At 46.7% G+C, this 19,636-nt stretch overlaps 1 protein-coding gene across 1 annotated transcript in view; it reads right to left on the minus strand.

Annotated features, from left to right (window-relative positions):
- CASQ2 (calsequestrin 2) overlaps nucleotides 1-17,269 on the minus strand; it is a 36,522-nt gene extending 19,253 nt beyond the window's left edge. Inside the window, exons 1-3 of the mRNA XM_053934282.1 lie at nucleotides 16,136-17,269; nucleotides 2,078-2,162; nucleotides 536-636 (exon numbers count right to left, since the gene is read on the minus strand). Coding sequence (XP_053790257.1) covers nucleotides 536-636; nucleotides 2,078-2,162; nucleotides 16,136-16,369 — 420 coding nt within the window. The 5' untranslated portion in view covers nucleotides 16,370-17,269. The remainder of the gene's footprint in view (nucleotides 1-535; nucleotides 637-2,077; nucleotides 2,163-16,135) is intronic.
- Nucleotides 17,270-19,636: the final 2,367 nt, after the last annotated feature.

A 19,636-nucleotide genomic window follows, 5' to 3' on the forward strand; every position in this document is an offset into this window, starting at 1 on the left:
AGTTCACTGAAGAGTTGCTATGTTGCTTCTGTCTAGAGATAGGCAAATAGTTTGCAACATAAGCCTTTTCCAATGCACTGAGCTCTTTTTAGTTGCTCTATGAGAACCCTACTTCTTGGATATTCTTTTTTTCTTTTGAAAATAGCTATTTTCTAAAAAAAAGAAAGAAAAACCATGAAAAATTATGCAAATGGCAAAGTGTTTTCACACAAGACTGCTAACTGAGGTGGGTGAACAGCAGTCAGTTATAAGGATTGTAGCTGATTTCCATTCAAATACTCTATATAGGAAAGAGGGGAGGTTGTCTGTAAGATATAAAGTATTTAGTGGTATATAAGGGTACCACCTTTCCTGGGAACTCACGGTCAGACAGGTACTGGGGAAGATGCCAAATGCTATCTCTACCAGTGAATAGCAAACAGGGATGAAATTTCAAACAAAGGTACACTTGTTTTTTTTTTTTTTTTAGCAAACTAAGTATTTGCAGGGTCTTCTCTGAGAGGTTTTATCTAGCTCTGAGCTTATCTGTGCTTACATCCAAGAGGAATTCCACCAAGACATCTGCAGACAGTTCCCCATCAAATTCAACCAACCGCTCATCCTTAAAGACATAGAGACTTCCCTCTTCAAGCAAGCCTGAAAGAAGAAGAGAGGAAACAATAAGTGGTTAACATGTTGTTAAAAGCATGTTTAGTGCAGAGTGTCTTGCTTGTTATCCCAGCAATTCCTCCTGGAAAAATGCAATTGCCAGTTTGCTGTGTTGGTCTAGTTAGAAACAACCTGAGTAATGACACAGGGGACAGATTTCAGCCAGAACTGGTGCTAACTTCTTCCCAAATGTTGAACTTTTCATTCGGGTCGCAGTTTGGTGTCAGCTGGAAAAATTCTGCACCAGAAACTTGTTTTAGCTTGGCTGTCTATCTTGCAGTAAATACTGGGCTCTAACTGGCAGCTCAGATTTTAACAACCTGTCACTATATGGAAATTGGATTTTGATTTGGGTTATGCTCACTGTCCAGAGAAGGCTGAACTATGTGAGCGTCACCAGTGACCTGAAAGTGAGCTTCAAACTGTCTGAGGCTTAGCTGGCCTTGGCAAAAGGTTTAGAAACTAATGATAGGGATACCACAGACCGCAGGGTGACAGATTTCAATGTTCTGTCGCTGGACTGAGGACTGAGTGCCACAGAACCTTGTTGGAGGCTCCAAAATCAACAGCACTGGTCTCCTGCAATGCAGGATGGCAGGATACCACTGGCCAAGGAGGTTGGTAGTTTGTTCCTTCTTGGAGAGGCAGAAGCTCTTGTCTTTAGTTTAGCTCCCATTAGCACTCACAGCCTTCAATTTAGGAAAGAAAATTACAGTCTAGTATGCTTCAACCTTAGGTTTAGTGGTATATTTGTGTACTGTTGAATTAATGTGACACAGTATTTCTGCATTGCTTTGTGCAATAAATAATGTGCAATAAATAATGTGCAATAAAATAAAATATGAAGGGAGCTTCCCCGGAAAGGCAGCTGCGTCCAGGGGGGAGCAATGCAGCACCCTTCCACCTTTAGAGCAGATTTCCTCTTTCACTCTGAGGAACAAGCCAGAGTGATTGGCACCCGACTGCCAAACCACTGCAAGGCTATGGCTGCCTCAGCTGTTGACAGGGGTCACTGGGTCATGGGGCTGATGTTTGGGGGACTAAGTGTTTTCCCTGTATGTTCTGGTTCTGCACTGCTGTGTCGGTCCTGTCTCTGTGTAGGAAGAGCAGGAAATTACTCCATGGCACCTATTTACTATTTCTGCACAGAAAACTGTGAACTTACACCCTGTCATCATTACAGCATGAATTGGCTTTCTTTTTCATTTGGTTTGGTTTTTCTGGAAGGGTCTTGGCTTGTCTCTCTCATCCTCACCCCTGCCCCTGATCCTGCCCCTGTTGGGATGGGCAGGTGGTCAGTGTGCAATTGCCACCATCATCCTCCCCATCCTGGTAACAAGGATTTGGCTGTCCTCTATGGGACTCCCATAGGCACATCACTCCCACAGTCTCTCCAAGGTATTCCAGAGATATCAGACCTGGGACTCACCTAACTTTTTGGCAAGCTTGGCATCCTTCTTGGAGTCTACCATCCCAAAGCCAATGCTCCTGGGCTCCAGGACCTGAGCTGCCAGCTGTGGGAGGAAGCAGAGAGCCCAACATTAGTAGTGTTAACACCACAGGGTAGCTAAAGGGCATCATGCCCTGCTAGCATGACATGACAGACACAAGTGACCCATATTCTGCTGTTGAACAGCACCAATGGGTGGGATGTGTCACATGCTGCCTCTTTGCTGAGATAACCCAGAGGTCACAAGGGTTGGGTTTCTTCCCATTGTGTTGCAGCAGGGAGTTTGCTGGCACTACTGTGTGCTGTTTGACACTGACCTCAGGAGAGGGCTCCTGAGTGAACTGGGAACACCAAAGCAGGGGGGATGGCTTGAAGGAAGTCCTGTGCCACCAACACAGGTGGCCTTTCCTCTGTGGTGCCTTGGTGGCCTCCTGCAGGGTGTGTGATGTGGGCACCATGGACGTTTTAACTCTGGAAGTGCATGGTGCCAGGCAGCAGTGTGTACAGGACTCTGCAGCATCACGTTTTCTTCATGCATGTGATGGGGTGGCCAAAGCAGGCTCCTTTTCCTATGAAGTACTTGAAGTCATGCCTCCTTTAGTAAGCCCCCAGATCCTGGTCCCCTGTTTTTACTAAAGAAATGCATCTAAACCCAGCCATTCTCATGTTCACCTTCTCACAGCTTTGCAAAACCACTGCACCCTGTTCCCACCATCTTTGATGAAGGGGCCTCTTGAAGATATCAAGTTCCTGCCTGTTTTGTGAAAATAGATATGTGAGGAAAGGAGAGACACTCTGCAAGGGGCTGGTGGTGAGAGCGACCCTGGGTGAGACCCTGTGAATTCCAAATTGGCTCCCAGAGATGCACTGACCCTGGTAAATGGATCCACTTATGCGCTGGATGACTGACAGCCCCACCACAAGCATACTAGAGACCCTACAAGGTAGTAATGATGCTCTGAGAAGCACCAAGCAGCTGTAAGAGCCTTCTCCTCCTCCCTCTCCCTTTGTGCTGCACAAATGCCTCTGATGCTGATGGTCTTCTTGCTGTTCCTCCTCCCAGCCCTGCCGGATGGCGGGGGATGATGGAGATGAGGGGTCAGGAGCCTCTGGGGCAGGAATGTCCCTATTAGGGCACAGCTGTCAGTGCTTGGCAGCAGGAGGCTGGAGGGGGGCAGAAGAAAGCCATGGCCAGAGAGATGGTGGGGTGATTTATGAGGAAGCTCCCCCCCTGCCCCAGCTTATTTTGGCTCCCTCCCCCAGACTCAAAGCCAGTTTGAATGTCACCCAGCGGCGCTACCACCATGGCCACGTGGTCCCTTGGCTCCCCTGCTATAAATAGCAGAGGCCTGTGCCAGGCCTCTGTGAGAGTGAGCAGTGATTAGAGGCATTGGGGAGCAAAAGTGGTGGGGGCTGCTACCTCGTCTGTACAACGGGGTGTCATGGGGCCAGCCAGCTCCCTGTGCTGTCAGCCTGTCCCTGAAATTCTGGGAGATGGTGGCAGGCACCCTGGTGATCAGGGCTCAGGGACTTTGCTTGAGCAAATGGGAGAGATGGAGAATGTAGTTGTTTTCTCCCACCAATTACATGTCCTCAGGGCTGTCCCAAAGCCCTCCAGGAGGAAAAAGACTCCACTGACCACGACAGCATTGCTGCAACCTTGATCCCCCTGAAGCCACCTGCCCTGTTGTCTTTAGGGGCAAATGCCACCATGGGAGGCAAACGGGGTGCCTGTGTTACACAGGAAATGGGTGTCAGTGCTTTTTCCCTGCTCTTTGCCAGTGCTTTGAAACGAAGGTAGGGCCGCAGATTCAGGGCTTGTGCTTACAGTGGACACTGCCTGAAAGGGGCAGAGCACTGGTTCGTGTTTGCACATCCATTGATTAGGCTGATAAAGCACTGGTGTGGTTTGGCATCCCATCTGGTGGTTCAGGCCACCTTAGAGCACCCAAGAGCAGCTGGAGCCCCATATTTGCAACGGGAGATGGACGCCTCTTGTGAGCTCTCTAGACATCTGCAAATGAGCAGTGGTAAGAGAAGAGATTTTCTGTTCCCCGTCATGGGGATCTGCCCTGACTGGACAAATGGATGGATCATGTAGGATCATCAGCTTTCTGGGACACTGTCAGCACGTCCCTGCTTGTTGGTGGTTGTGTACACCAGCAAGAGGTTTCCCGAGAATCACCATTTGAGGCTCTGGCTGCTCTGTGAACAGAGGAAAACAGAATGGGCAAGGGAAGAAGACTTGTTCAGTCATGTCCAGTCCAGTCCATACTTGATTTAATTACAGTTCTGTCAGCCACATGCCAGGCACAGTCAGGGCAGTTTAAGCCCAGTAGTTCTTGACTCCTGCACACAGGAGATGGTTAGGGTTTCTTGTGAGTGTTTGAAGATCAGAAATATGCAGAAAAGCTGCAACACCTGCTACAGACAAGTGGTTGGATGTGAGCAGGGATGTGTGCAAGAGAGGAGGCATTGAGCAGGAGTCATGTATGTCAGCATGCAGCACACACAAGGTAGCTCTTCGGAGGGGTGTGGGTGCAGTTCTGTAGCTGTGAGCATGGAAGCTTGCTGGAAAAGAGTAAGAGTGTCAAGAAAATGTGGGTGATATGATGAAAGCCTCTTTGTGTGAGACTGTGGGAGTGCTCAGTAGTCAAAAATGGTCTCAGTAATGCTGGAGGTGTTCCTGTTTGTGTGGCAGGGTTTGTGTAACTGTGTCTAGCAAGACTGTCTCCTGGTATATGTATGGTGGGTGTGAGTGTCTGGAGGTGTTCCTCTGACGAGGCTCATGCCCAGAGATGTGCAACAGTCTGGGCATATAGGCGAGTGCTTGTGTATGGTGTGTGAGTGTGCCTGAGGGAGCAGAGCTGGGAGCTCAGTGGGCAGCCTGCCTCCTCTTCAGGGACCTTCATGCCAGGGAGACAATGAGAACACTACAGCCTGAGCTCCTCTCCAGAGCAGGGTCTCACAGCAGGGAGGTCTTTGTGCAACATGAGACTTTCAGGAGCCCTTCCCACTGTGGCAGAGCCTGGAGGCAGGAGACTTTGCAGGGTGTTTATGGTGGCTTTTGCAAGTGCAAGCTATGCAGGGGCTGGGCATTGTTCTTGGCCTTGCTTTCTCTGCTTTCCACTGCAGCAGGTGAGTCTAAACCGTGCATAGGTGACAATACATTCCCACACCTATATTTGAACCCCAAAAGGCAGCAAAATATGGAGCATGCCAGAGGCACAGCAGTTTGGCTAATTTCCCCCTACTCATTACAGTATCAAGCATTTATATATCCCCTTACAGTATTTTCTGATTCCATAATGCTAGTGGGATTTGAATGCAGATAATGTTTCTAATCTTGACAATCCTCTTGGCTCAGGACCTTGGGACAGAGGCATCTGTAATCTAAGAGCACAGCCCCTCCTCCTCCTCCTGCTTTTAAATTCATATTGCTCGAAGTCTTGGCCAGCCAGAGCCCTTGCCTTTGTGTCAGCCTTTATCTCTACAGCACATAATTTAGCTTCAACAGCTGCATGGAGACATGGAGGGTAGAAACTGCCCTGGAAGAACTGGACATAACAGATCCTGCAGGTAGCGCAGGAGCTTTGGGCTGACAGAGTTGGCTGAGAGCATGAGCAAAGAGCCCAGTAGGCTGTAAGTTCATGTCCCATGCACATTTTGCAGCCTTGTTTTCATGTGCATGAAGTCTTTGCACTGCATACTTTCTATCCATAGGATCCCAAGCTTTCTGGGACATGCTGTCCTGTGCAGCAGAGATGTGAGTTTGGCAGCACTACTCCTTTCTCCCATATCCCTCAGGTAATAACCATACTTGAATTTGGATGAGTGTGAGGGGGTGAATGGCCCTTTGGGATGTGTGGAGGTCCAGTCCAAAGTCAAGCTTGAGTAATACCAAGTATGCAAGAATCTTCTCATCCTGGATGGTGTCAGCAGTTACAGGCACTCAGAATAATGGATATGGAAAGGCACAGCTCCCTGCCCAACATCTCAGCTTCACTCCCCCTGTACCTATCTGAGCCTAGCTGTGATGCTGGGAAGTTTTGGGAGATTTACGCAGTCTCATAGGGTCATTCTGAAATTCTAGTTTATACAGCAGCAGAAATGTCACTGTCTGCCTGACCATGCTCCTATTCCAGCTGCAGGCAGCACTGATTGTGCCAAACCTTGCACTTGTCAGTTTTGCTGCTAAATGGCAGACAAAAATCCCTCAGAGAGGGTTAAAAATGGGGGTGGGAGGGGTGGCTGCCTCAGCATGGTCAGTTTTCATTGTGAAGTGACATTATGGCATTCTGGCCTGGATTTTCTTCCCACTTCTCTAGCACCTGCCCAGAGCTCCCACAGACAGTAAGGCTCATCTTCCCCAGCTGCTCAGGCTTGGGAGGAAGGGCTTGGGGGCATTTGGGTGTCTCTGAAAGCCATCATGAGTACACTTCTCTTAACCACGGGGAGCTTTCTGTTTTGCTATTTAGCAGTGGAGGAAGAACAAAACTCCAGCAATGCAGAGAGAAGAGCAACAGGAAACGATGAGAAAACGTCCCTCAAGGAATCTACAGACCTCTGCTGCTTCTCTCCTACTCTCTTTAATGCTGCAGTTGATGCTGATGGTCAGAAGCTGGATGGTGAAATGATGATGATTTTATATCCCAAAATGTTAGGTTTTTATTTTCAGAAACAGCAGGAGGAAATGGCAAGTTTTTAGTGTATTCCCCCAGAAGTTTTGAATCCATACACAGGACTCCTGCCTACATGCTATAGTTGGCTACTCTGTTTGAGACATTTGGCAGTTTCTTGGAAAACAGAGGTCATTATTTTTCTTTCCTAATGCTGTGATGTCCCCACTAGCACTCCCTTGCATACCACACTAGTAATATCTTAGGTTTTTCCATAGTTCAGGCTGTCCTGAAGCACTGTGGTGATCAAAGAGCAGGGCCAGAAGCCTGCTGAGCAGCTGCCACTAGAAAAGTCACTTTGCTGGCAGTGGGGACTGAAGGAGACTATGTTGGTCCCACCTTACTACACTTTTCCACCACCTGAGCTGCTTGGAGAGGCTGAACCTCCCCTCCTACGGATCACTACTCCTTGGACTAAAAGGCAAGTCCCCTAATATGGAACACGTAAAGGTCACTCCCTCAGAGCTAGCTTTCACAGGTAATGCTTCAAAAATGCTGCCCTGGAGCTTTAATTGTTGCGCAGCCGCTTAGCGGGGTCAGACACACAGCAGCGTGCTCTCTGGCTGCCTCTCTAAAGGTTTCACATAGCTAGGGCTGTATTTTTATCTGCTCCTGGCATCCCTAATTTTAGCCAGCTGCAAGCCAAAGCACAGCCTCCCCAGCCGCGAGCTAACCGAGCCTGGTGCCCGTGCCACCGAGCACCCATGGGCACAGGGGCCACCTGCCACTGCTCCCAGCTGCTCCCTGCTGGCACGACATCGCAGATGTTTTGGCAACTCAGCTGTGCAACCTGCATGTCAAGGGCAAACGGGGACGTGTGTGTGTCTGTGTGTCTTTGTATGTGTGTTGCCTCAGGCATCTGGGACTGGGCAGGGGCCACCTCGCTAAACTGCCCTTCCCAAAACAGAGACTGACAGTGTAGTTTGGGGGCTGTCCTTGTCCTTGACGAAAGTGAGGCTGTTGCTCCCTGGTTCTCTTTCTGGCCTCAGAAAAGCTGCTTTGAAATTGAAGGCTGGATGTTGCTGTGAAGCCCATGCAGGGCAGAAAGCTGGGTGCTTTTAGTGGGTGCTGGAGGAGGAAGGCATGTTTGGTATTAAGCCCGTTCACCTACACATGCCCATGTCATTCCTATGCCTCTGGCTCTCAGGAACAAGTCAGATTTCTCCAGTTTCTGACCCAAGTGAAAGTCAGCACCTCTGAAATCCCAGAGAGTCCAGGATGCTGTGGGTGAGAGCTGGGAGCTCCCATCCTGCATCCACAGGAAGGATCAGCGAGGCAGGGCCATGGGGGAACAGAGTGGTCCTTGAGACAAGAAAGACCTTTTCCCCAAAGAGTGAGCAGAGAGAAATAAGAACTGAAGATAGCTTTAAATATACACAGCCCTCCTTGCACTGGGTTCGAGGTCTGCTAGCTGACGGCAGTGTCTCCTGCCAGGGCCAGACAGGGTTCCCAGAAAAAGAACAGATCATGTACAGCAGCTGGCCTTCACCGGAGCTGTGTCAAAGAGCACGCAGGAATGAGCACCATCAGCACTGCTCGCTCGCTCGGGAGCGCTGACCCTCCGGGGTGCCGGGGAGGGGAGGAGCGACTGCCTGGGAATTGAGTTCTTGGTTGCTGCTCGCTCCATTTCCTTGGGCAAGTTTTTTTTTTTTTTTTTTTTTTTTTTTTCCTCATGTATGTAGGTAAATCCCAATGTGCAAAGGGGGGGAAAAAAAAAGGAAAGGAGAACTTGGACCTTGCTAAGTTCTTGCAGTTCTTTCCTAGGCCATGGATTTCATGCCTGATTGCCTGTTATTTAGGGACAGAGGCTGCAAAAGGACATCTTTGGTCATCAGACTCAGAATCATGTCATTCAATCTCTGTCACAAAACAGTCAGTGTCCATTTAAAACTCATTGGACTTTTCTCCCCTTCCTCCTCTGGTGATTAGGGGCTTTGTAGTTCCAGACTTGTTTTATTCATAGCCCATTTGTCCTTAGGCTTTGCGCTTAAATAGCTCTTCTCCCTCCCAGGTGTTTAAAAAGAATTATCATATCCCCTTTCCATTCTTCCCACAAATTAAGTTCAGGCAGTCATGGGCTTTGATTGGTTTTAGATGAAGGACACTGGCAGACCAGGCTTTGGAGTAAGGTCAGGGTGGGCAAGCATGGCATGGCCACCCCTACCCAGGCTGCCTCACAGACCAGCAGCTGCCCCAGCCTGTGGTCAGCTCCTGCAAAATGGCAGGGTCCAGGGCAGGGAACTTGAAATGCTAAATTCTAACACCACACATGTCCTCTGAGTAGGTGAGTATGAGCTCAAGCTAGCCCTTCTTAGGCCCCTCACTCAGGATAAGGCCAAGAAAAAATTCTTGATTGTGAGCCTGGTGCCCAGAGAAAACATGGATGCCCCATCCCTGGAAGTGTTCAAGGCCAGGCTGGAGGGGCCTCTGAGCAACATGGTGTGATGACCCACCCTGAAAAGGAAGTCACACCTCATTTAGTGGAAGGTGTCCCTGCCTATGGCAGGAGGATTGGAACTAGGTAATCTCTAAAGTCCATTCAAATCCAAACCATTTTGCATTTGTATGGAAGGCATTTCATGATACAAAAGTGAGACCCCGCCTCCTGAGAACCAGCCCAGCACAAAGACACTGGGAATTCTTGCTGGCACTTTTAGGGGAACCTGACTAGCATGGCAGGATGGCAAGACCAAAGAGGATGGACTTTGCCACATTTTTCCTCAATTGCATTTCTGAAGGGAGGAGTGGCTCTGAAATTTTTGAGTCTCCATGCAGCTCAAAATCTTGCACAGAAATGGCCTCAAATTGCACCAGGGGAAGTTTAGATTGGATATTAGGGAAAATTCCTTCATTGAAAGGGTGGTCAAGCCCTGGCACGGCTGCTCTGGAAAGTGGTGGAGTCATCATGCCTGGAAGTATTTAAAAGACATGTAGATGTGGCACTCAGAGATATGGTTTAGTGGTGGGCTGTGCTGGGTTAATGGTTGGACTTGATGATCTTAGAGGTGTTTTCCAATCTAAAGTATTCCATGATTCTATCACATCTACAGAAGTTGTCTGCAATAGCTGGACTGTGATAAGAGCTCTACACTTCAGGGCCAAGAAAGGCCACAAAACCTGAGCAGACTTGGCCTTGTACTCTGCCAGCAAAGCAACCCAAGCTCACAGGGTCTGCCATGTCTCCAGGAGACATTTGCATTCTTTAGATCCTGGGTTTACAGCTGGTTTCTGCTCATGTCAGAAGAACTCAGGTTGGTACAATCCCCTCCCCAGTCATAATTTAGCAGATGAGAAAGGTGCCTTTCAAAGCACAGTTATGGCTGTGAAAGTGCAGTCTTAGGATAGATGCTGCTCAAGCAGCCAGTCCAAAGTCACTACTTGGAACTGACAGAGGGACTTCAAAGAAAGAAGCATTTCAATAATAGGTAATTCAGCCTTGGAAATTATTTTGGCCACACTGATACAGAAAGATCAAGGCACACAGTTGTCCCTAGATGTCAATGTGCCCATTTGTGAAACAGGGAGCTTTCTGTAACCTGTTTTTGTGACTGGCATGTCAGTGAGTGAAATCCCCCTGGGTGCTACTGCTGAAAATCAGTACTCTGCTGGCTGTTGATGAGTTGAGACCTACTTACATGGCCTCAAAGGGGAAGTAATCAATGCACACTTTTTCCTTTTCTTTTCCTTCCTCCCTTCCTTATTTTTTACATTAACTTATCTGTAGTGGAAGCACTTCTTTTGTAGACATAGAAGTCAAAACACCTCTTTTATTAGAGGCTCTTGCACTGTAAGCTCCTGCACGTACCTATCCAGCCAGATGTCCCTCATCTATCATCTTGAGGACTTGTTCTGTAGGGACCCAGAGAACTGAGAATTTCTGTGACACTCATTGAACATGTCTTGCATATCCATATTTATACTCATACCTCAACACTAAATTATGTTGAGGCACTGTCCCATAAACATGGCCATTTTCAAAGAAAACGTCTGAAATCTCAGTTTGTGAAACAAACAGAAAAGGGTGCTTAGAAAAGGGCTTGGGTTTATATTTCTATTTTTACTGATATTTTATATATTTTTAAGATTTTATGTTTATATACCTAGAGATGGGGATAAAGTAGAATCTTGTCTCCTGGTTCCTATGGATTTTTGGGATAAAGTATACAGACCTAAACTAGTAAAACTTTATTCTGTGTTACATCAAAAGCAGAGAGAGACTTTTTGCTATGATTACATGGCTCTGAACTCCTATGGGAATATCTGCTCTCAAGAAAGTTCAAGACCATATGAGTGAAACTACCCCCAAACCAGCTGATCTTGTACTACTTTTTCCATCCTGAGCTGGAAGCTGCAGTAGTTTCAGCACTTGGAAATAAATGAATTAAAAGGCAGAGCTTACACACAGTTTAATCCTTGCCTTTTACTGGACTCAAAATCCTTCTTTCCCTTTCACACCAACAGGGTGTGAAGGGGAAAGATACTGGCTGTGTTTCCATGTGTTACAGAATTGGCCAAATATGTTCAGGAGTTTCACTTTGTTCTGCCATTTATTGCTAGAGGCTGGACTGATCCTAGGCCTCATCTGGAGAGGGGAGTACCACATCCCTCTTCTCTTTCCTCTTATCAGACTGGTTTGTGCTAGGGCAGTTCTCCACAAACTTTCAGTCCAGGGGCACTGTTACATTGAAGGGACTAAAATATCTGGGCTTGATGAGCCTCTCTTTTTTAAGGATATTACACATGCACACAGATGGCAAGGGAAGAATGGCAGGGGAGCTGGGACTGAGGGAGTTTCAGCAGAAAGAGGATACCAGAATGCATCACAGGCAGCCTGCTATGATAGTGAGAACCTCTCAGCTGCTAGAGAGAGCTTCTCAAGTGCAAAAGGAAAGCTCCTAAAACTAATGTTCATTTATTCTTGCTACATGATTCCTAGAAACAGGCTGGCCCACTGGAAGGCAAAACTCCCTATTTAGGACATTCAGAAATGAGAAGGGAGAAGGTCTTAGAAGTGATGGTAGGAGACAGGGTGAAATATGGTAGAGGAGATAGAGATGAGAAGAAAAGCAGAACAGGTATTTCTCAGCTTCACTGCGTTGATCTTTTCCTCTCTTAACCCTTCTTCATTAAAGTTGAGACCATTTAGGACAAGTAGCTTTCTCTTTTACTTGTGTGTTAAACAATCATGGTGGTTGCTTGGCTGTTTTGTCTTCTTCACTGTGCTCACCTCATGGAGCGTGCAGAGTTCTTGCAAACATCACCACAGGGTAGGAATGGCTACTGTTATCTCTGGGACTGCTTGGATCAAACTCCCCATTGCCCTGTACGGAGGCTTTTCCCTACTCAAGGTGCAGGTTCTTTCCAGTAGCTAATGGTGCAGAGTGGAGTCATAGGAGAAAGGTACACAAAGGAAAGGAACTTGAGCTGTGAAACAGCCTGTGCTCATGATATCTCTGCCCAGGATTGTCTTATAACACTCCTTCCCCAATTCTTTTCTATCCTAGCCAGAAAGCAGTAGGCATCTCAATTCAGTCCTCTGGCTATTTTTCCTGACAGACCAACCCAACAGACCCCATCTTTCCAATATGGACCTGAGGGGCTGGCACTGCCACCCCTGAAGCTGTTGTCATGAACTAATGATGGTCCAAAGAAGCTGCTTTTGCTCCCAGAGGGGTTCAGTTGTCCCTAGAGCCTGTTGTCACCAGGTGGCACCCAGCAGTGTAGGTGGTAAGAGCGGTTAGGACTGCTTCATGATCATCACCTTCATTCCCCTTCTAAACTGGAAAGTTACCCTGGGCTGCGTGGGGTTTGTTGATCCAGTACACCTGGATACAGGGAGCTGAACACCCCGTGTGCTGTGCCAAATGCAATATCAGCTTGATGACATCATCCCTTTTCTGGTGACAGTGGGTGTACATCCTCAGCTTTCGACAGTGTCAGTCAGTCCTACATGCCTCTCTTCTTTCTTGGGAAGGACATTTTTCTTATCATATCACTTTTTGGTCTGCTGTACACAGTTATAGTTTAGTAAAGTCCTTAAATAAGTGCTTAACTTTCTTATGTGCTATCATGTCAGTTTGATTTCCTAAGTAAATGAGAGCCTTGTGATTCTCTTCTCTCTCCCCTGTCTATCAGCTGCCTTCCCTAATAAGCTTTCTACCTTTTGGCCCTTTTAAACCAAATTTTCCAGAGTCAGTGATCTCAAACATAATGAAGCTATTGCAATTTTTGTGAAGAGCAAAGACTTGGAAGGGAAAAGGCTGAAGTGCCCTGAAAGAAGGAAATGTTGCCATATGAGCTCAACCCCCATGGAATTTCAAAGGAGAAATCTCTCTTTAAGAGAGAGCCTCACATGTTCTTCACTCCTGGGAGAGGCCCCAGTCAGAGCTTGTTACTGATGAGCTACATATTTCAAGGAAGCCATGGTGGATCTCTCTTGCTCTTTGGTTTCTAAGGTAATTCTTCATGTCTTTGATCTTTGGAATCGTATATTTCTTATAAGGCACATGTGAGAGGAGCAGAAAGGATGGACTATTTGGGGGTTTTCTGGACTTAAATTCTTTAAGCCCATGTGCCCACCCACACATGTCCCTGAGACAATCTGATGTAACAACCCTTAACCACCAGCTCAGACCTTTGCTTTTCTCCACACCTGCCTGTGTGTTGGATGGAGGCTCACTTTTATTCCTAAGGATGGAGACTGATGACATTGTATGGAAGGGGGCTAAAGACACACTGTATTGCCAGGCTGTGAAAGCAGCATGTCTCAATGTGAAACAGCAGGAAAACTGTCAGTAAGGTTAGATGGAAAAACATGAGGTGCTCTAGAAAGGAGCATCTTATCACAGGCAGCACCCTGTTCTGGGAACCTCCCAAGACAGCTGGCAGGGAATAGTGAGGGCTGGAGTATTTACCTCTTAGATACTTAATTTCAGGTGTAAAGGACCTTCAGCACTCCAAGTCCCGATCCCTCTTCTGAAATTAGATATGTAAAAGCTTCCTGAGTGAACTTTTCTCAGGTTTGGCTGGAAGGAGAGCCCTGTCACTACTCCTGTGCCTACAGAGCAGCTCACTACTCTAAGACTTGCTCAAATTACAAGAGAGCTGGGTTCAGCTGCTGACTGCTTCCAGGAATAATGATCCCAGGCAGTTCATCTCACGAGCAAATAGCTCCACATCTCAGTCAAGGAGCCACTGCAGACATTTCTTTCCTTTTCCCTCTGCTGGTGAACATGCAGTGAAGTCCAGCAGCTGAATGGGCTCTGACAGGGAAAATTAAGAGTGACCCCCTATGGTACAACATATTATGGCTTGAATGAGGGAGTTGAACGCTCTCACAAGAAGGAGCAGATTACAACCTGGCTTGCCCACTCCTTTCAGAGTGCTCCATGGTTGAATTAGTACAGAAATTGGGAATGTAGCACCATGCTGGCCTATGTCCTCTGCAGAACAGAACGTATCTTCTCTGTTGCATTCTGAGACCCTCTCCCCTTCTGATTCCTTCTGGGTGACAGAAGCAAAGAAGTGCTCAGTCTGCAGATTTCTCTTGTGCTTGGGCTGTCAGATTGCTACTGCTGCAGTTCCCAGTCCAGGGGAGGGACTGTTCTGAAACTGTGATACATGCACTGAATCAGCACTGCAAGTGCTTTGGAAATTTTGAGGTCAAAGCCACAAGTGCCAGTTGATGTGTGGCACTGTTAGCTGGAAGCTGAGCACTAGGGGACTGGAGCACTACAATTATGTAAAGTCTGCTGCAGATCTAACCCTCAGTCTCTTGCCCAAGGTCACATAAGAAGTCCATAGCAGAGAGCAATTGGAAACCTAATAAATCACCAGAATCCTAAGCTAATGTACTCATGGCTGAATCCAACCCTGAAAAATAAAAGCTTAAGGCCAGATTGTATTGCTGTCACACCCTTGATAGCATGGGTAATGGTGTCATGAGGACTCAAACTGATGGTAGACATCCATAGAGTCATGGAAACATGGAATGGCCTTGTTGGAAAGGATCTTAAAGATAATCTAGTTCCAAGCCATTGCCATGGACAGGGATACTTTCCACTATGCCAAGTTGCCCACTATTCCATTCAACATGGCCTTGAACATTTCCAGGGATGGGACATGCTTCTGTCAGGTTTCTATAAATATGTATCTAGTAACTGTTTGACACGTATCAAGCACAAAATAGCTATCCTATTAAACAACAATGTCATTATACTACCAACACTGCTCATTTCAGCTGGAGTTCAAGCATTACTTTTTTATTTTCTTTGCCAAATGTTATTTGATCACTCACCTGCAGAAAGTAACGATTGCCTGACAGTTGAGTAAAATCTGGTTAGTTTTTGGATCTTTCTTTCTGGTAGCCATCAGGCTTGCTGAGGAGACCAGCAGACCTTGAACTTCACACTGAACTTTTTTGGGTCCTATCCCTCAGCAAGCATATTTTCTTATTCACATTTCCTACAGTCTCAGGAGTGCAATGCATTTTCTCTCTGGATCTGATAAATAAAGCTGAAGTGTTTCTTCTGCAATTCTGAATTCACTTTCTTTTCAAATATGTCTTTTAGTTAAGAGGGAATATTTGCAAGCTTCTGGAAAGAAACATGCACCTAAATCGAGGCTTGCAGCTGTATGATTCCCTAGATTACAGCTAAAATACAATAAAGAATGCTACAAATCTACACTGGCACTTTTACCATGATTTATTTTACTGAGGATTAATGAATCTTTAATTCACTAAAGAATTAACAACATTTTTTTCCACCACAGAAGAGAATGGTTGCATTAACAAGCAGCTATAGACTGATTCCAAGCAGGAACCAAGTGTCAGAAAAACAAAAAGGGATTTAATGCTGCACCAGGAGGGAGCTTTTGGGATGGGGAGCTAGGACACCCATTTGCTGCACAACTTGATAAGGTTTCTTGGCTGACTGCTCCTAGTGGGATAAAAAATGGGACTCAATCCAGAATACAAGTGGGATACTGGCTTGCAAAGAATGAGAAAGGATCAAAAAATTTCCAGCTATGGATTCAGGTGCTGAGATTTGGGAAAGCTGAGCTGAGCTGAGCTGAGTTCATGTTTCTGAGGTTCGCAAGGTTACTTGCTATTGACTGAGCTTCTGACAGACAATCTAGAAAATCTATTTCCCAGCAAACTGAGAAGAGCACAAAAGAGGCTTTTTCCTGGGCTTTGCAGAATTCAGGCAGGGGCTAACTGAAATCCAACTAAACAAACTTTTGGATGCCCATCCTCCCCTGCATGAGACCATTTAACTCTCCTGTCCTGCGGCTCCTCTCCATGACTCTGAGCAGGGCTGTGGTACTGACCCTGACGGGGACATGCAGGAGCACTTACCTCCAGGACCATCTCTGTCATCTGGAACTGCTTCTGGGAGACCTTGTCAGAGCTCACAGGCTCATGGAAGAGCAGGCAGAGCATGTCGTACTTCTTCAGTGCTTGCTTGTAATTCTTCTCGTTCAGGTCAATCACTCGGTCTTTCCCATCGTAAGTAGGGAAGTTCAGTCCCTCTTCTGCCTTGCAGCAGAAAAGCAGGTAAAAACCTGCCAGGATCCAGCAAATTGCCTTCATAGGGGCACCTTGGAGTGCAGCAAAGGGTGGGTAAATGTCCCCCTCTTTCTTAATTTGAGAAGAGAGGGAGATCAAAGACTCCAGGTGAAGTTTGAACTAAGTTTCTCTTAGTTTCTCTAAGTTTCTCTCTGCTACTTTCCTAGTGTTGAGCCCAAACACTGCAAGACTGGTGGGGAGCAGCAAACTTTGCTGTCCTGTACTCACAACAAAGAGAGAGACAGACGGGAGAAGCTGTCAGGCCAAGCCCTGGATACCTTACATAGCTGTGTCCAGCTCCCGTGTCATTAGGAACTCCATTTTTAGGAAGCAGTTGTTTCAGGCTAAAAATAAACCCTGCAATGAATAAAAAGGACAGATATGACACCATTGAGGGACTTGCTGGCACTCTGCATCATCTGAGAGAGAGGGAGTGGGCAATAGGGAGGGAGGGAGTGGAAGATGTCAGTCCCGGGAATATGCAGGCAAGGTCTGAGAAGGGACAGACTTCACTTGCACAGGGAACCAAGGCACAGGTTGTCCTACTAGGAATTGACAAAAATAGAAGGTATTTACTGCAATTTATAATAAGAGTATCTCTCTTTATATCCCTTTGGGCATCACAGTGATTAAGCTTTTGATAACAGATCTCAGGTTAAAGAGTTTCAGAGCCTCATCTGCACCACTAGAGGAAAAGTCCTGTTTCCTCAGCAGCAAAGGAGGTGGACACTCCTGGGACTTCTTTCTCCTGCCCGGAGCACCATTTGGAGCTGCTAGCTGACATTCAATGTGCTTTCTGAATCACATTCTCTGCTTGTGGGGCAGCAGGAGAATTGCTGGCCCTTGGACATGTAATTCAAAAGGAGAGGGCAGCTTATGTTGCAGCCTCCCATTTTCACAGCTGTTCCCAAGCCGCATACATTGCTGGAGAGTGGTTAAACCTTATTGTGCTAAGGGGGCTGATGAGTGGGAGGCATGTGCCCAAACCAGTGTCTTGGGCCAGGAGGCAGGGCTCTCCTCAAGAGGATGGTCAGATGGCACCATCACCACCAGCTGCCCTTTCTGGGACCTGCCTGTTGGACTGGAGAAGGTTTTTCACACAACCCTCTTGCATTTCCCAGCAAGCTGTCCTGTATATTCCTCCTTCTTCATGTCCCAGGGATGGTGGCCAGTTCCTCCTTCTGTGGGAGCTGAGCACCAGCTGCTGCTTTGCTGTATCACCTGCACAGCGCTGCTGGGGGAGAGCGGTTCAGAGGCACAGCCCCTCAGCTCTTCCCCTCCTCTGACCATGGTGTCACCTCTGACCCATGACTGGCAGCAACAGGCAGGTGGAGACAGGCCAGCTGGCCACAAGCCAGGCCTGGGGCTGGCATGGATCCACTGGAAAAGGCCTGCTGAAGGGCTGGCAGAGAAGAGCTTGACAGGGGGCACGGCTCCCTTCCCCCTGCCAAAGTGATGTGCAGACAAGTGTCCTTATCAGGTGTTTTCCTTGCATGCTGCTCCATCACAGCTTTGCTCCATCCACACCACGGAAGAGACAACATCCCTTCTTAATGCAGTTGTTTCCATTTAATTGTATGTCTGGGATTATTTCAACATTGAGAGCAAAAGGTAAGCATTACTTAGCAATTACAGAATCATAGAATCATTTAGGTTATAAAAGACTCTGAAGACCATTGAGTCCAGCCATTAATCAAACATTGCCAAGTCCACCACTAAACCATGTCCCTAAGCATCACATCTACATCTTTTAAATACGCAGAGGGATGGTGACTAGAACACTTTCCTGGCCAGATTAAACACATCTCCTGGGTGACTTAGGAGCACACTTTCACTTCTATGACAGCTTTCACTTCCCACCTGAACAGGCCACAACATATTGACTGAAACCCTCTGGGTAATAGTTTCCAAATCTGTCTTATTTCCAAAGCCTTTTCAGAAGTTAAATATTTTCTGGCAAATTAAAGTCCTAATGACAAAGCCTGAGGAATATGGGTGAAAGCCAAAGCAAGACAAGCCTCCAAACTACACTTCTTAGAGGCAGCCTTCAGGGGCAGTAATTTTTAGAGGGAGAGGTAAGTCTGAAAAAGTCTGATTGCTTTTAGTGGCAGACACAAGTCTTGTGTTACAGTGGGTGGCAATGGCTGGTTACATTTATGCTGAATGTTTAGGATGTAAAACACAAAACCAAGTTTGTGGGATGATTAGGCATACATTAGGCTAGTTGCTTGCCTTTGAAGGACTCCCATGGATCTGGGGTGCAGGAGCAGGCTTCACTGATATCACAATGTGTTTTAAAGCAGGAGCACATTAGACAGGGTGTGAAAATGAAATGTTCGCAGCTACTTCAAAATTGCCTTATGAGGATCCTGACTTCCTTTATTCTTGTAGATCTCCAGCAATTGCTCCACTTTGATATTGCTCAAGCTATTTTTGATGTGCTTTTTCTCTAGTCTGAATAACTTTTTAATCTGCCTAAAAATAGACATAATCAAATTTTCATTTTCTCCTCTTTTTTTTTTTTCCTACCAAAAAAGGAAAGAAATGCTTCTTATTCACAAAAATTGTTGCTTTGTTAGCCCCACATGAATCTTGTTTATCTGCTTGTGGCATGAGTAGCAAATATTTGTGAATTTTAGGTTTCACCTCTGCATCAAAGGGAATTCTCCCAGCAGACCAACCCTGGGTGTCATGGTCACCAGAGAGTACATCTCTTTGTGTCTCCACTCAGAACCTCAGTGGGGCTGCTTGGGCTAAATCTAGTGGACATTTTCTGTGGTCTTCTAGCTCTAGCTGCATCTATATGAAATTCAAGACACCTTGTTCACCAAGGCAGAAGTAATGGTGAATTCCTCAAAGTCAAAACAACTGCCTCAATCACCTGAAATTCTTAATTCCAATAAACTTTAGTCAAAGCAGATGTTCTCCTTGCAGCCCTGCCAATACAGGTCTGAAATCCTGGATTAATGTGTTTTGGGATATTCAGAACAGCAGTTAAACACTTGAATCTGAGCAGAGCTGCTTTGGTTTTTTCCCCTGGGAATAGCAGAGCTCGGACTGAAGCAGATGCTCCCACAACCTGACAAAGGCCATAAGTGTTGTGCCTTTCTCTTCATCATCTCTCTTGGTGCTAACAGCAGCACACTGAAATGTGCTCATCTCAACCCCAGAAGCAAAACTCCTTGGAATTTCAAAGCGTGTCCATCCACTTTCAGATAATGTTTTAAATTTGGAATTTTGGGCCAGGCTCACTGTCAAGTAAAGTATAGTGTGCAGACCCCATGCATCTGG

Source organism: Vidua chalybeata, chromosome 2, assembly GCF_026979565.1.
Source record: "Vidua chalybeata isolate OUT-0048 chromosome 2, bVidCha1 merged haplotype, whole genome shotgun sequence".
NCBI classification, from domain to species: Eukaryota; Metazoa; Chordata; class Aves; order Passeriformes; family Viduidae; genus Vidua; species Vidua chalybeata.